The sequence below is a fragment of the Ictalurus punctatus genome, chromosome 5 (genome assembly GCF_001660625.3).
Source record: "Ictalurus punctatus breed USDA103 chromosome 5, Coco_2.0, whole genome shotgun sequence".
NCBI lineage: Eukaryota > Metazoa > Chordata > Actinopteri > Siluriformes > Ictaluridae > Ictalurus > Ictalurus punctatus.
Window position 1 is genome coordinate 7239818 of NC_030420.2, and position 15146 is coordinate 7254963.

General features: G+C 39.6%; 1 protein-coding gene and 1 long non-coding RNA gene across 3 annotated transcripts in view; one reads left to right on the forward strand and one right to left on the reverse strand.

The window, feature by feature from the left end:
* Window positions 1-7195, forward strand: part of mthfr (methylenetetrahydrofolate reductase (NAD(P)H)) — an 8031-nt gene extending 836 nt beyond the window's left edge. The window contains exons 1-12 of one of the 2 annotated variants that reach the window (XM_017467111.3): window positions 717-879; window positions 1319-1574; window positions 2469-2707; window positions 2790-2900; window positions 3111-3304; window positions 3604-3854; window positions 3976-4110; window positions 4277-4457; window positions 4593-4775; window positions 5067-5168; window positions 5290-5409; window positions 6339-7195. In XM_017467111.3, the coding sequence (XP_017322600.1) occupies window positions 1324-1574; window positions 2469-2707; window positions 2790-2900; window positions 3111-3304; window positions 3604-3854; window positions 3976-4110; window positions 4277-4457; window positions 4593-4775; window positions 5067-5168; window positions 5290-5409; window positions 6339-6578 (2007 nt within the window). In that variant the 5' untranslated portion in view covers window positions 717-879; window positions 1319-1323 and the 3' untranslated portion in view covers window positions 6579-7195. Of the gene's footprint in view, window positions 1-716; window positions 880-1318; window positions 1575-2468; window positions 2708-2789; window positions 2901-3110; window positions 3305-3603; window positions 3855-3975; window positions 4111-4276; window positions 4458-4592; window positions 4776-5066; window positions 5169-5289; window positions 5410-6338 lie in introns of those variants that run through there. The other variant, XM_017467110.3, reaches the window with a different exon arrangement.
* Window positions 7196-11021: 3826 nt separating this feature from the next.
* Window positions 11022-14821, reverse strand: LOC128632838 (uncharacterized). Its single transcript, XR_008396426.1, has 2 exons — window positions 14645-14821; window positions 11022-11332 (listed from the first exon to the last, which is right to left on the reverse strand). It is a non-coding gene; the product is annotated as an uncharacterized LOC128632838 (long non-coding RNA).
* Between the last annotated feature and the right edge of the window lie 325 nt (window positions 14822-15146).

The window sequence follows — 15146 nt, forward strand, 5'->3', positions numbered from 1 at the left end:
AGCGTTATGTTACTTTGCATTTTAACACAAACAAAAACTGAACTGATCTCATTCAAACAGTGTAGGCCTGATTACCATAGAGATGTATGCTGACTGTGTCAGATATGAGAGACATACAAAATGTACAGTGCAGTGAGTCCTCAGGACCAGGATTAAAATCCACTGATGTAGAAGATGTTTTGTAAATAAAGTTACATTTAGCTAAACAGTGTTTAATTCCACCTAAGTATGGAGACTTTTGGGACACCCTGCATTATGCAAAATGTAGGATATGTGATGCTTTCGGAGAAAGAATTAACATTAGCACATGTTCAGATTCAGCTGAAAACGCTGGTACTCTACTGTTGTATAAAAGTCTGATGAAACACTTCCGTTGTGACAAATGCGCTTTTATTGTTTAGCACTTTATTGTTCACTGCTTGAGATGTGTTTGAAACAATATCACTCTGAATTAAACAATATTATTATGAATTTGAATAACCCCGCAGAAGAAATGTCACAACCCTTGACCACAATGTTTACTGCTCCACCGGTACACTAACCGACACACCTCTCCGCCAACAAACCAGCGGTTACCTCAACTGAACTCAATCAACACCGGCCGCCCATGCTCTGCTTTGTTCACATGACGCGCAGATAGCGCTTCCGTGTCTCTGCGTACCACGCTTACCCAGAATCCTCCTCTCTGCGATGTTACGCAGACGCATTCATGCCCCCACGCCTTAACTGGGCCGTGTCCGGTCCTGTGAAGCTCCGCCCACTCTGTCTATAACACCTTTTTCGGGTACCTTCGGCGGATACTGGTCCAGTCGGTGGAATAACTCGCTCCAGCTCCTATATATTTATTTATTTATTTCACCACCCAGGAACTTGTTTGAGGTAAACACAGCCGGTTATGTTTTCTTTTTTTGTTTTCCATATAGAATAAGCTAGGGTAAGTGAGCTCGTGTTGTAGCTTTTTGAGCTAACCGGCTAACGCCGTCGCGCCGGCAGCTGTAGCGTGCGGGTTCACATGTTTCTAAAATGACGTCGTCATTTTGTAAATATTAGTCTCAGTCTAGAAAGTCTAGCTCAACCATCTCTTTACTGGGTTATTTATTTGTTAACCACAAAAACGGGGGGAAAAAACCAAACCGTGGTTAATCCAGCTAGTTTAAAAATAATGTCCTATAAATAATAGAGCTCATTATGGAGCACTGACTCTCCGCTTCCCCGTGGTTGCACTGTCTCATGCGGATAATGAATTTCTGGAATAGTTATTGGTAGCTGTGTTAATGTCGGTGTAGCTTATGTATAACCATATATCATGATCGTGTAGGAATCATGGTGAACCAGCGGGAGGAAAACGGATTGCTGTGGATTAAAAGCGATTCGAGCGGAGCGAGTAACAGCGGCGAGAGCTCCAAGAACAGCTCAAAGGAGAGCTCCAGGTGTTCCACACCTGTTGGGGAGTCGGACCGCGGAAACCGACTGAGGGACAAGATGAGGCGACGCATCGAGTCGGGGGACTGCTGGTTCTCCCTCGAGTTCTTTCCACCACGCACAGCCGGCGGTGCTGTTAACCTCATTTCCAGGTGAGCTCTAAATCTATCACTGTTCCACTTGCGTTGCCAGTACAGATGTACACGGTAGCCAAAAGTATGTGGACACCTAACCATTGCACCCCAAACTGTTACCACAAGTTTGCAATCACACAATTGTATACGGTGTCTTCAAATGCCTTGCTGTCACTTTACAGTTTCCATTTGCTGGAACAAACCTGTTCCAGCATGACAACTCCACTGTGCACAAAGCAATTTCCATGAAGACATGGCTTGCCAAGGTTGGAGTGGAAGAACTCTACTGTCCTGAACAGATCCCTAATCTCAACTGCAATTAACACTTTTGGGATGAACTGGAACACCGACTGCACCCCAGACCTTCTTGCCTGATGTCAGTGCATGACCTCAATAATGCTCTTGTGGTGGAATGGGTAAATCCCCACAGCCAAGCTCCAAAATCTAACGGAAAGCCTTCTCAGAAGAGTAGAGGTTATTATAACAGGAAAGTAACACTAAAACTGTGACGAGCTGTTCAAAAAGCACACATGGGTGTAATTGTCAGGTGTCCACGAACATTTGGCCGTATAGTGTATCATGGAGAAAGTGTATCATGAAAAGGACCTTAGATTTCAGCTATAAGCCAGTGAGCAGCATTTTTCTTTTCTTTTCCCCCCTTTTTTTTATTTTATTTTTTTTTTTATTTTTTTTTTAAATCATAATGCATTTGCACTTGGCAACCCATGCTAAGCAGATGAAGTGATTACCTCGGTGATTATCAAGCCTTACATAATGTACAGAGTCTTATTGGCCTGTTAATTAACTAGCAGAGTAAAAGGACAAAATAAAGGTTGTTGTACAGATTAGTCAGTTAAGCTGATAAGTGTGTGTTAAGACTGTATCGAAGGGTATATTGTTGCTTTGTTTTAGATTTGACCGTATGGGATCTGGTGGGCCTCTATTCATCGACATCACTTGGCATCCAGCAGGAGATCCTGGCTCAGACAAAGAGACCTCATCCATGATGATTGCTAGCACAGCAGTCAACTACTGTGGCCTGGAGAGTGTGCTGCATCTGACCTGCTGCAAGCAAACAAAAGACAAGCTCACATTCTATCTGAACAAAGCCAAGCATCTGGGACTGAAGAACATCATGGCGCTGAGGGGAGGTTAGATATTTAGTTGTTGAATCGGACTATTGTGTGTGTTACATCCGGTCACACCGTGCATGACAACAACATATCTATGCAGATCCAGTGGGAGCAGACTGGGAAGAAGAAGAAGGAGGGTTCAACTATGCTGTAGACCTGGTGAAGCATATCCGCAGTGAATTTGATGATTATTTTGACATTTGTGTCGCTGGTAAGTAGTGTAATGGGCAGCAATGACTGGGTTCACAACTCGAATTCTGTACAGTGTCATGTTTTCCCTAATCTCAAACCACCTGATCCGGTTCATCAGCTAATTATCAATGCCTTCACATGTTGGATCATGTGAAAACATGAAAGTGTGTACAGAATTGTTTTGTTTTTTCTTTTCAAAACACCTCACTTATGACTCTGTGATGACCAGGCTACCCGACTGGGCACCCAGAGGCCGAGAGCTATGAAGAGGACCTGAGACGATTAAAAGAGAAAGTGGACGCAGGAGCACACTTTGTTGTGACTCAGCTGTTTTTCAGAGCTGAAACATTTCTGAAATTCCTTAAGGACTGCAGAGCTATTGGCATCACCTGTCCCATTTTACCTGGAATTTTCCCCCTTCAGGTAATTAAAATCAGTTGAAAAATATATAAAATGCATAAAACTATAATGCATGTTTAAATTACAGGCTGAATTAATTTACACAGTATTGAGTCATATGACTGTACCTAGAGACCGGTCCAGAAGTCCCCTGTGTTGTATTTTATTATGTATCAAATATACCAGAGTGCTGTTGATTACTCTAATCTGATTGGTCAGAAGGTGTTAATTAACGTTCTATAACAGCATCTCTGACAATAGTTCTTACATTGTTCCTGATTTATTGTATTTGTGAAGAATTTGACATATTTGCTACTTCACAGGGTTATCACTCACTACGTCAGCTGGTCAAACTGTCAAAGCTGGAGGTGCCAGAGGAAATCATGAAAGTGATTGAGCCCATCAAAGACAACGATGCTGCCATCCGTAACTATGGTGTCCAGCAGGCCGTGGAGATGTGCAAGGTGCTACTGAACAGCGGCGATGTGCCCGGCCTGCACTTCTATACACTGAACAGAGAGGTGGCTACAACCGAAGTGCTCCGACAGCTCGGTTTATGGGCCGAGGACCCTCGGTGAGCAAACCAGAGATGGCTCTTTAGCTCCACAGTGCATTTGTGCTGAAAACCAGCAAAGTATATCTTTTAGTACTTGTCTGTGGCAAAATTGTTGACTCTGAGGTAATCTCTTCAAAAGGCGACCTCTGCCCTGGACTGTTAGTGCTCATCCCAAACGAAAGATGGAGGACGTCAGGCCAATCTTCTGGTCCACGAGGTCCAAAAGCTACATCTATAGAACGCAGGACTGGGATGATTTTCCCAATGGGAGATGGTACCTAGATTATTTTTAATGTTTATCGTTTGTGTTCTAAATATTTTAGCACTTTTAAAAATTATTATTATTATTATTTTTTTTTACAATAATTAAACGTAACAAAATAACATCAAAATCGTTGTTTCATTTATGTACTGCACTATATGACTTGCTTCCATTTTAGGGGGAACTCCTCATCTCCTGCCTTTGGTGAGCTGACGGATTACTATTTGTTCTATCTGAAGAGCAAGTCCCCTAAAGAAGCCCTATTAAAGATGTGGGGAGAGGAACTAACAAGTGAGCAGAGTGTGTATGAAGTCTTCACCAACTATATTACAGCACAGCCCAACCAAAATGGACACAAGGTAGATGGACAGTGATTGAAGGTTATTTGACCTAATTACAGAAACTTCATGATTTAAAACGGACTGTTTAGGCTATATTCATATATTACATATGTAATGATAATCACGATATTATATTATTCTCGTTTTAATTAGGTTATGTGTCTACCATGGAACGATGACCCTCTGGCTCCAGAAACAAACATGTTAAAGGATGAGCTAGAGAAAGTGAATCGTAGAGGTATCCTCACCATCAACTCCCAGCCCAACATCAATGGCAAGCCTTCTTCTGACCCCATTGTAGGTTGGGGACCCCCAGGAGGATACGTCTTCCAGAAGGTAGAGAAATCATGAAAAACATTATTATGGTGTTCTGGAGGCTCAACATCTTACTTTGTCTCATATCAGTCATTAGCCTTCATGAAAAAGTTATCAGATTATTTAGCATTTATAATGCTATCTAAGGTATTTCATTTACATTTATTTTTTTTGTTTGTTTGTTTGTTTGTTTGTTTGTTTTTAAATGTATTAAGTTAAGACACTTGAGTTACATTATTTTAATTAGACATTCATATTCAAACATGGACAACAGACCTGTAATAAAATGCATTTTCTTTTTTAAATTCGAAGGCTTACCTGGAATTTTTCACATCAAATGAAAATGCAAAGGCACTTCTTAAAGTGCTGAAGAAATATGAACCACGTGTGAACTATCACATCGTCAACATGCGGGTAAAACACATGTCCCGTTCTCTCTGCTTTTTTTTTTTTTTTTTTCCACACTGAGGCATGTTCACAGTACAGTTTTCCTCTTTGTATAATCATTTTTACATCACTTTAACTTCTCTTGCAGGGTGAGAATATTACAAATGCCCCTGAATTGCAACCCAATGCTGTAACCTGGGGGATTTTCCCTGGCAGAGAGATTGTTCAGCCCACTGTGGTCGATCCAGTCAGCTTTATGTCCTGGAAGGTGAGGAAGGTTCCATATATGATCATTATATAGCGAGCTTACTATATAAATACTTTATTATTACGTACTATTATCAGCCAAACACAAACAGCAGCAAAATACATAGAATCGTGCAGATACAGGTCAACTTCTTCAGTTTTCATATCAATCATTAGAATGGGGAAAAATGTAATCTCAGTGGCATTGACCTTGGCATGGTGGTTGGTGCCAGGTGGGCTGGTTTGTGTATTTCAGAAACTGCTGACCTGGGATTTTCATGAACAACGGTTTCTAGAATTTATACAGAAACAAAAAACATCTGCAAAATGTTTCAGTTGTCCAGTTTTGTTGAGCCTGTGCCCACTGTAGCTTCAGATTCCTGTTGCTTGGCTGACAAGAGTGGAACCCAGTGTGGTCGTCTTCTGTTGTAGACCATATGTCTCAAGTTCTTAGGTACTCAGTGGTTGTAAAGAGTGGATATTTGTGCTATGGTAGACCGTGTGAATATCACAGATCAGCAGTTTCTGAAATACTCAAATAGCCAACAATAATGCCACAAACAAAGTAATTGAGAACATTTTTGTAGCAGTTTTTGCAAGAATTTATGCATTGCATTGCTACCACATGATTTGCTAATTGCATAATTCCATGAATGAGGAGGTACACAAGTGTATTATGGGTTCATTATATTCTTTGGGTATAAAGTTAAAGTGGGATATTGGGACATTTTTAAGGGAATCCATTCTATTTTAACATCAGATACCTTTACTCTCTTTCGTGCAATTTGAAAGCTTGACATCTTTTGCATATTACTTTTATCTTTATTGTTCAATAAGAAAGGACAGGTTGATCGCTGTTCTACATATAATCTGAATGGGAAATCACCTGTGGCTACACTTGCCAGTGATAATAATGCTGATTTTTTTTTTCTCTCTCTCTCTCTCTTACAGGACGAGGCATTTGCGCTGTGGATTGAGCAGTGGGGGAAGCTGTATGAGGACGAGTCCCCCTCCAGAATGATCATCCAGTACATCCACGATAACTATTTCCTAGTCAACCTAGTGGACAATGATTTCCCCTTGAACAGCTGTCTGTGGCAGGTCATTGACGACATGTTCGAATTGCTAAGCGCACCTCCAGAACCTCTGGAAGAAAACATTCATAGCCAGACTGATGCTGTTTCATTTTAGGACTCCATAAACACCCCACATAAGCAGCCACTATAATGCCACCAATGATTTGGTTGTTACATAAGATACTGTAATATCAGCAATATTCAGTGCAGTACATGGTTTGAAAAGTCATTCATGTTGAGTGGATTATTTTAAGAACACTGTATTATATGGTTATAAACCATAGCATATTAATATACTGCAAAATTATTTGCCTACATTTCGATAGCACTTAAATTACAACTATGAGTTTAACTTAAATGCTTTTTAAAACTATTTATAAACAGAGATTTTGTTTATTGCACTATTTGGTAAGTCCAAAGTCTGAGGTTTTTGAGACTGTTTTGGGAACCTTTGCCAGTTGGATTACACATGCACACCATGGCAGGTGTGTTGTGTTTTTGAAGAGACTCAATCAGAAGCGAATGCACGTCATCCAAGGCCATGGATGTTGACCGTGATTGTGCTTGCTGTTATAATATGGGGGGGGGGGGGGGGGGGGGGGGTAATACTGTTGCTTACCATTACATTGGATCATTAACCCCTCTATTTTTTTATGTTAAATTTTTTTTTCCCCCCAAGTTTTTGTGGATTGCTGGTAAATATCAAATAAAAATTAATGTTCCCCACACTAAGACTCTGTTCTTTTGTTTTTGTGTCATTTTGGCCACATTATTGCATTTATCAGCCATGTAAGAGAATCCGTGCCACTTTATAACACAGCTGTGTTACATATAGAATGAGGGTAACGGTGAATATCCATATCATTAGAGAAGTATGATTGGTCTTGCACATAGCAGCAGATGTGATGTCACACATGCTCACACTTTGAAAAAATAACATTTTATACATCAAGTGAAACAATAGTTCAAAATAAAAAAGCATAAAAGATGACGGATAAAGGCAACAAATAACGCACTTTTGAAAAACACAACCACATCATCAAATCTATTTAGAGTTTTTCAACGTTATTTATTATACAGTCTTGTTGAAATTATTCTCTTATTCTCATGTCCGTGGCTGATGAAATTTCATGATGCAACATTACATCAGGTGGGAGGTGGCTACGAGTTCACATTATCGCTCACTCACAACCTGGAGTAGTTCCGGTGACGTCTTTCCTGTTTTGGAATCTTTTTGCCGGGAAATTCTCATTTGCTCCGGCGTTAAAAACTAAATGCATATATAAATAAATAATCCATTTTTTTCACCACCAATAATCTTTGTGCTATTCGTTAGCACCTCTATTCGCACTGTATTATTTCTAAAGAAGTTTTGTTTTTGTTTACAGACAGAAAACGGACGCAATCCTCTTTGGATTTGACCAGGAAACAACCACGAACGTGTCCAGTGCAACATGCTTAGTTATTCTTCTTTCGCCACCAGTGGTTATGTTATATGTGAAGAAATGTAACTCAGTTAGATTTTTAGCGTTAAGCAAATCCTGCTTTTATTTACGCGTACGCAAGATGGCTGCCGTGCGTATTGCGCGCGTCGCCTGTGCGCGTCCTTACAAATGAACGCGACGCGTCTACGTGGCGCACATACCGTTATAAATATAGTGGTCCATCGACACCTATTAAGGAATAAATATTGTTGTACGTGTTAAAGATGTAGTTTAAATGTGGCAGCATTCTAAGCTAAATCAAGCCGTATGTCTCCAGTCCACTTAAGCAGTTTGTCGTTTCCCTATTCAGTATTCAGGAGAAGTGTGAAGTTCTTTGTGTGGTGAATTCTGATAATTTAGGACATTTTAACTTTCACACAGGCTTGGTGAAGAAGATGGATCTGATGCTGTACTCTGCTTGGTGTAGGTGACATTGAAAGAAGAGAAACGGGTATTGAGTTTGGCATAGGACCACTCAGGTCCATGATGTCCTCCACAGCTGGTGTCTATAAACAGCTGGTGTCTATCAGAGTTGCCAGTATGTATTTTGATACAAGTAGGTATCTCATTTTGAATTATATGGTGAATTCAGACATATCGGGACAGTTTTTGAATTTCCACCATGTCTAAAACTTTCTTGCCAGTAATAAATTATCTCACACATGAAATGTTTATATCATATTCTGAAGAAGAATTGGCTTACCCCTTTGCCAAAACCAACTGAAAACCAATTTCACGCTCAAACATAATACCTTAAAGGAAATAAAGTAAGAGGAAGCTAGGCGAGGAACCAGATGCTGTTGATACTGCCCGCCTTCAGGTGTTGGCAGACATGAGGAGACGTGAGCATCCCAAAATATATACAGTGCATTTGGAAATTACTTCACCATGGTAATCCAGCAGCTGATGCCTAGCTATTTATTAAGGAGATTACACTGTGTTATGAATAGACACACTTCTGTAGTGCCATTTCTGGTTATGTATCCACCGTGCAATATTTATAATTTTGTTAGTTATTAATAGTTGTGCACCAACAATGCAATGTCTTTATTTTCTTTGTATCATTCATTATTGCTGTGATTCAGTTTAAATGTACCTATAAAGCAATTTTTATTTAGTTCAATATATTATAATTATCCAGTGTTTGAAATGTTTACCAAGCATATATGTGCACTGTGGATTTTTTTTTTGTTTAATTAGGCATACCATGTGGGGCCATCTTCAGTAGCAGCATGTGATTTCCATTTGTCGAGAACTCCAACCAAAAGTTGGGCATCAGGATGGATCGGGCAGGTCCAGAGAACAGAAGGGGTCAGCATCACTGGCATCTCAGGACTATCATGTGTAGTTATGTGTACTTATGAACTACTACTTATGTGTAGTTCGACAGAGAGAGAGAGAGAGAGAGAAGGAGAGATTATTAGGTATGCTTATTGTTCCGTAATGGTTAAGGACAATGTACTTTGCGTGAGAGCAAGCAGGGACTCGGCAAGACTAGCTATGGCAGCATGACTAAAAGGGGGAGCCAGAAGTCAACACAGACATCAGGACACCCTGGGATATAAGGCAGCCAGGCACTCTACCATCAACAAACCTGAGTGAACCCACTGGGGTGGTTTGTCAGCATCCAAACATCTTAGTTCACCACAACACTCTATGCCTGTGAGCCCTCTAGATCTGCTCCTTTACCTGAGACCATTCAGTGCTTTATAGGTCAATGGTCGTATTTTATAATCAATGCAAAATTTTACTGGGAGCCAATGCAGTGTGGATAAGATAGGGGTGATGTGGTCATTTTTTCTGGTTCTAGTAAGGACTCTTGCAGCTGCATTCTGGACTAACTGGAGCTTGTTTATGCTCCTACTGGAACATCCAGACAGTAAAGTATTACAGTAATCTAACCTAGAGGTAACGAAAGCACGAACTACTTTTTCTGCATCGTGTAGTGATATTATATTTCTAAGCAGTATTTCTGAGATGAAAGAAGACTATCCTAGTAATATTATCTACAGGGCCGGACTAGGACATAATTTCAGGCCGGGAGTCTCACACTCATCCAGGTCAACCCATACACGCACAACAAATTTTTAAACCACTGACAACCCTATTTTTTGTTTCCTACATTCAATTTATTACACACAGTATGGTCATCCCATAAAAACATAAATGAAACCTACAGGTAGTGAAGCAGTCCTAATTTATATCCACTTACATGGGTATGCACGTTACATGTGTATGTTTTTTGTTACAGTATCTACAGTATTATATTAGAGTCTAGGATTATTTTTTGTTATCTTCATTTAGGGTGGAGAGATAGACCGATCTAGCAGAACTAAGAGATTTTCTATAGTTCAGGAAGGTCTCCTTCCATGCTGTTTGAAATACTACCAATTTGGTTTGAAGCCATTTACGTTCTAATTGTCGAGTGGTCCGTTTGTGATCGTTATACCAGGGTACTAGCTTTTTCTCTCTAATTATTTTTCCTTTAAGTGGAGCTACCTTATCTACCATGTAGCGGAACGTTGACTCCAAGCATTCAGTAACCTGTTCAAGTTCTTTTGGATCAGACAGTGATACAATCATAGTTGATAACTCTGGGAGGTTACTGATAAAACCCTGTGCAGTAGCTGTCGTGAATGTTCGTTTGACATGGTAGCATGGCAAGGTGCATATATTATGATTAATACACAATTTAAACTAGGTGAGATAATGATCTGAGATATTATACTATATTTTCTAAATTTCACCCATATGTTAGAATAAGGCCAAGAGTGTGACCACCATTATGAGTGGGTCCTATTACTTATTATGCTTATCTTATTGACCCCTACTAAAACTAGAATGGACACAATTGCTGTTTTCAGGGGGTCTTCCGGGTTATCAAAATGAATATTAAAGTCGCCAACAATTAATGCTTTGTCTAAAGAAACAACCAGGTTGAACATGTAATCTGCAAATTCATCAAGGAAGTCAGGCCCTGAGGGTCTGTAAATAATAATTAGCAGAATCGACTCGGTAGACTTATTTTTTGTGGCTACATATGTTATATACTCAGCAAATAAAGAAATGTCCTCGCACATACAACTGCTTTTATTTCCAGCAAATCTCTTAACATGCGTAATTATTTGTATTAATATAAAAACATTCAACAACGGAGACATAAACTGAACAAGTTTCACAGACATTTGACAAACAGAAATGGAATAATGAGTCCCTGAACAAAGCGGGGTCAATATCAAAAGTAACAGTCAGTATCTGTTGTCCACCAGCTGCTTTATGTACTACAGTGCATCTCATCCTCATGGACTGCACCAGATTTGTCAGTTCTTGCTGTGAGCTGTTACTCCACTCTTCTACCAAGGCATTTGCAAGTTCTCAATCAGGTCTGTGGGGACACACGGTTACATGTAATTTTCCACTGCAAGGACGATCATCTGTCCTTCCTGTCTCCCTGTAGCACTTAGGTGTCTTACATTACAGACATTGCAGTTTATTGCTCTGGCCACATCTGCAGACCTCATGCCTCCCTGCAGCAGGCCTATGGCATGTTCACGCAGGTGAGCAGGAACCCTAGACATCTTTCTTCTGATGTTTTTCAGAGTCAGTAGAACGTTCTCTTTAGTGTCCTAACTTTGTGTACTTTGTAGTTACAGTTACATTGTAACTGTGACCTTAATCGCCTACCGCCTGTAAACTGTTAGTGTCTTAAGGACTGTTCCACAGGTGCATGTGCAATAATTGTTTATGGTTCATTGAACAAGCATGAAAAACATTGTTTAAACCCGATCCAATAAAGATCTGTAAAGCTTATTTGGATTTTACAAAATTACCTTTAAAATACAGTCTCCTGAAAAAGGAATGTTTCTTTTTTTTGCTGAGTATACTAGTATAAAGAATTTCAAAAGAGCAGGATTTATGACTAGGTTATTGTGTGACTCCTAGATTATCATTATAAATGAGTGTACCACCTCCTCCTCTGCCAGTTAGATGAGGCTGATGTATATGAACAGACAGTCTCAATATTGTGGAACCGAGGTGACGACTCAGTGCAGATAGCGGACGGTCAGTTTAGCCAGCTTGTCTGCTCCCTGGCCTTGGCTCTGGGTTGTCACTGATTAACTAGGCTTGTTCTGAGTCTATGTGCTATGCTGCAGTAAATGAGAGCAGCACCTTCCCAGGTGGGATGGATACAGTCCCGCCCTAACAGGCCAGCCTTGCCCTCAAAACTACTCCAATTATCTAGCAGTTCAGCGAACATAACCTGCTGTAAGCTATATTGGGATGGGGCCAGAGCATATTGCTACAATGGACCTGCATATAGACCTTGGGTAAGCTTAAGGTGATCTCAACACACAGAGAGAGAAGGGAGTCTGATGTGTTATGTGTGATGTGATGAAGATGCTAATTCTGTGGGAGAGAGTTCAAATGTTAATTTCTGTAAGAATCCTTTGTTTTCTCAGAGAGCAGTTCTCTCCAGGTTCAGACATCTTGGCCCCAGCCTTACAATAGCCTAACAATTGCACTTACTGAAAACAATTAATGCCCAAGCCTCATCCATTCTTCAGTGGATAACATCATTGGGATATTATAGATTTAAAGTTAAAAACACTTCTGAAGTCATAAAAGACCCTGATGCTTGTAATGAAGATCCTTTCAACACACTCAGTACTGTTTGACTTTACAGCATACAGTTGGGGAAGAGTAATGACTCATAATCACACTATCTGGTGTCAGATGGGGATGGGTTCGCTTCTGAGTCTGGTTCCTCCCAAAGTTTCTTCCTCATGCCGCCTTAGGGAGTGTTGGTCCAATGGCTTAGCTAAAATGAACTCAGCCATGCATTTGACTATTTCTATGAGTCAGAGCTACTGCTAACAGTTGTTCTTATCCAATAATAGAAAGTAAACATCTCCTTGGCTGTGTTTTTAACTTGAATCACATCAGTTTAAGTTATTTTGGCTTGTAATACACTTCAATAGGAGTAGGATTTAACAAAGTAGGATAACGTTCAAGGAAAGAAATTGAACAAGAATATGTACATCCTGGATTATTGAGCAGAAAGTTACAGGAGACTGATGAAGCTACATTTTGTCTGCAGTTATATTTTTCATACATCTTCACTGTGATTACTTGTTTTTCATTTTAAGTAAAAAAATGAATCTTTTATTTTTATTATTATTATTATTATTATTATTATTATTATTATTATTATTATTATTATCTTTATACAAATTGTTTGTCTTATTCTTTGTCTGTTTAAAAAAAATCTTTTATGTAAACCGCTTTTAGATTTTGGACTATTCTGATGTAGTTATGAATAATCGGTGCATTCACTTTTTCTCAGATCAGTTTTATTGCTCGTCTTTGACTCACACATGAAGAAACAAGTATTCAGTTTGTGGGGTCTGAGTGTGAGGGAGTTTCTCTCTCTGTGTGCGAGTTGCCAGATCTAGATGTGCTTGTGAGAGTGTACGAAGGCCTGGGTTTCCTAACTAACCTCACTGACTTTTTAACGAGCTAGCAATCCAACATACACAACTCCACACGTACTTTTTTTTTTTATTTGTTTACTGTGTTATAGGGCAGGATGACCTAACAAAGTGTTCTTTGTTTGGACAGAGCATGGCAGATAGAAAATAAGTCCAGGTTTAAGGTTCACGGATTGCCATGCTTCAATGTGCAATGTTATTATGCCTCGTTTGTTTTAAGATTATAGTAGGAGGCATTGTTGGCATTATTAACTGATCACAGCTGGTCACATGGTTTGCCACTAGCAACAGACCTGAAATGACCAATGTGTAAAACTCTGATGTAATCCTTCTCTGTAATCCTGCTATAGCAGACCCACTACAACATAAACAAGCCCACTGTTTTGAATCATCGTCAAAAACAGGATGTCAGTGCTGTATTGTATCACTATGTAACATAGGAATATGAGTCAGTGTTAGTGACATGACAAGACTTCCATAATAGGATTCCCATTTTTCACATGACAATCCAAAGATAGTGCAAGCATTTTTTTTCTACATTTAAAGCAAGATCATAGAATACATGTAGCCTGGCCCAGCAAGTCACATGACTTCTGAAGACACACCTTAAGCAGATTTAGTGACCTTCAGAGGAGTGTTTATACATACTGTACTCATGCTGTGTGTGTGTGTGTATGTGTGTGTGTGTGTGTGTGTGTGTGTGTGTGTGTGTGTAATCAGGCAACTGCAAGTATGTACAGGTTTTCAAAGTTGCTAGTCTATTTTCAAATGTTTTGTTTGATTGCAAAAAACCCTATACTTGTTTACTGGTATGGGACATAAATGGTTACTTTTTAGGACATAATTTGTACCTGAAGGATATCGCTTTCACTGAAAATAATATGGTTAATAGTTATACAGTTCAAGTGCAGCTCATGGATCAAGTACTACACTGCACATTCACACTACAGTCGAATCTAATCTGAAAAAAGGTCGAATCTAAAACCCCAATCTAGAAGCATGTGTGTTTGATCAAAAGTACAGGTGACTGTGAATGGGGACATGTGTCATGTGACTGGTCAGGAGATGTGGTCTGTGGTCTGGTAACCAGCTGATTAAATACTTTTCTACATCAAATACTAGTAAAGTATTTGAATCTGGGGTGGGCATGGTGGCTAGTGGTTAGCATGTTTGCCTTGCACCTCCAGGGTTGGGGGTTTGATTCCCACCTCTGCTCTGTGTGCTTCAGGGGTTTCCTCCTCCAGTCCAAAGACAGGCATTTGTAGGCTGATTGGACAATCTCGAAATTGTCAGTAGAGTGTGAATAGTGCCCTGCGATGGGTTTGCACCCTGTCTAGGGTGTCCCCAACATTGTGCCCCAAGTCCCCTGGGATAGGTTCCAGGCTTTCCGCCAGGCTCCCTAAGTGGTACAGAAAATAGAGGGATGGATGGTTTTGAAACTTGACATCAATTTGAATTGAATTGAATTCTTAGTAACAACTATTTGTATGCAATTTCATGATTGTTGTGCTATTTAGCCCTTATAACTCTTTAAAATTAAACTTTACATTTCTGAACTAATTTTCAACAATAAATATGAAAGAAAATATGATTTTAACCATTGCAAATGTGTGTGTGTGTGTGTGTGTTTTAAAGGTTTCTTTTTTTTTTTGCTGTTAAATAAGTAGTTAAATAGGTTTTTTTGTCATAGAATTAGCAAATACAGAAAAT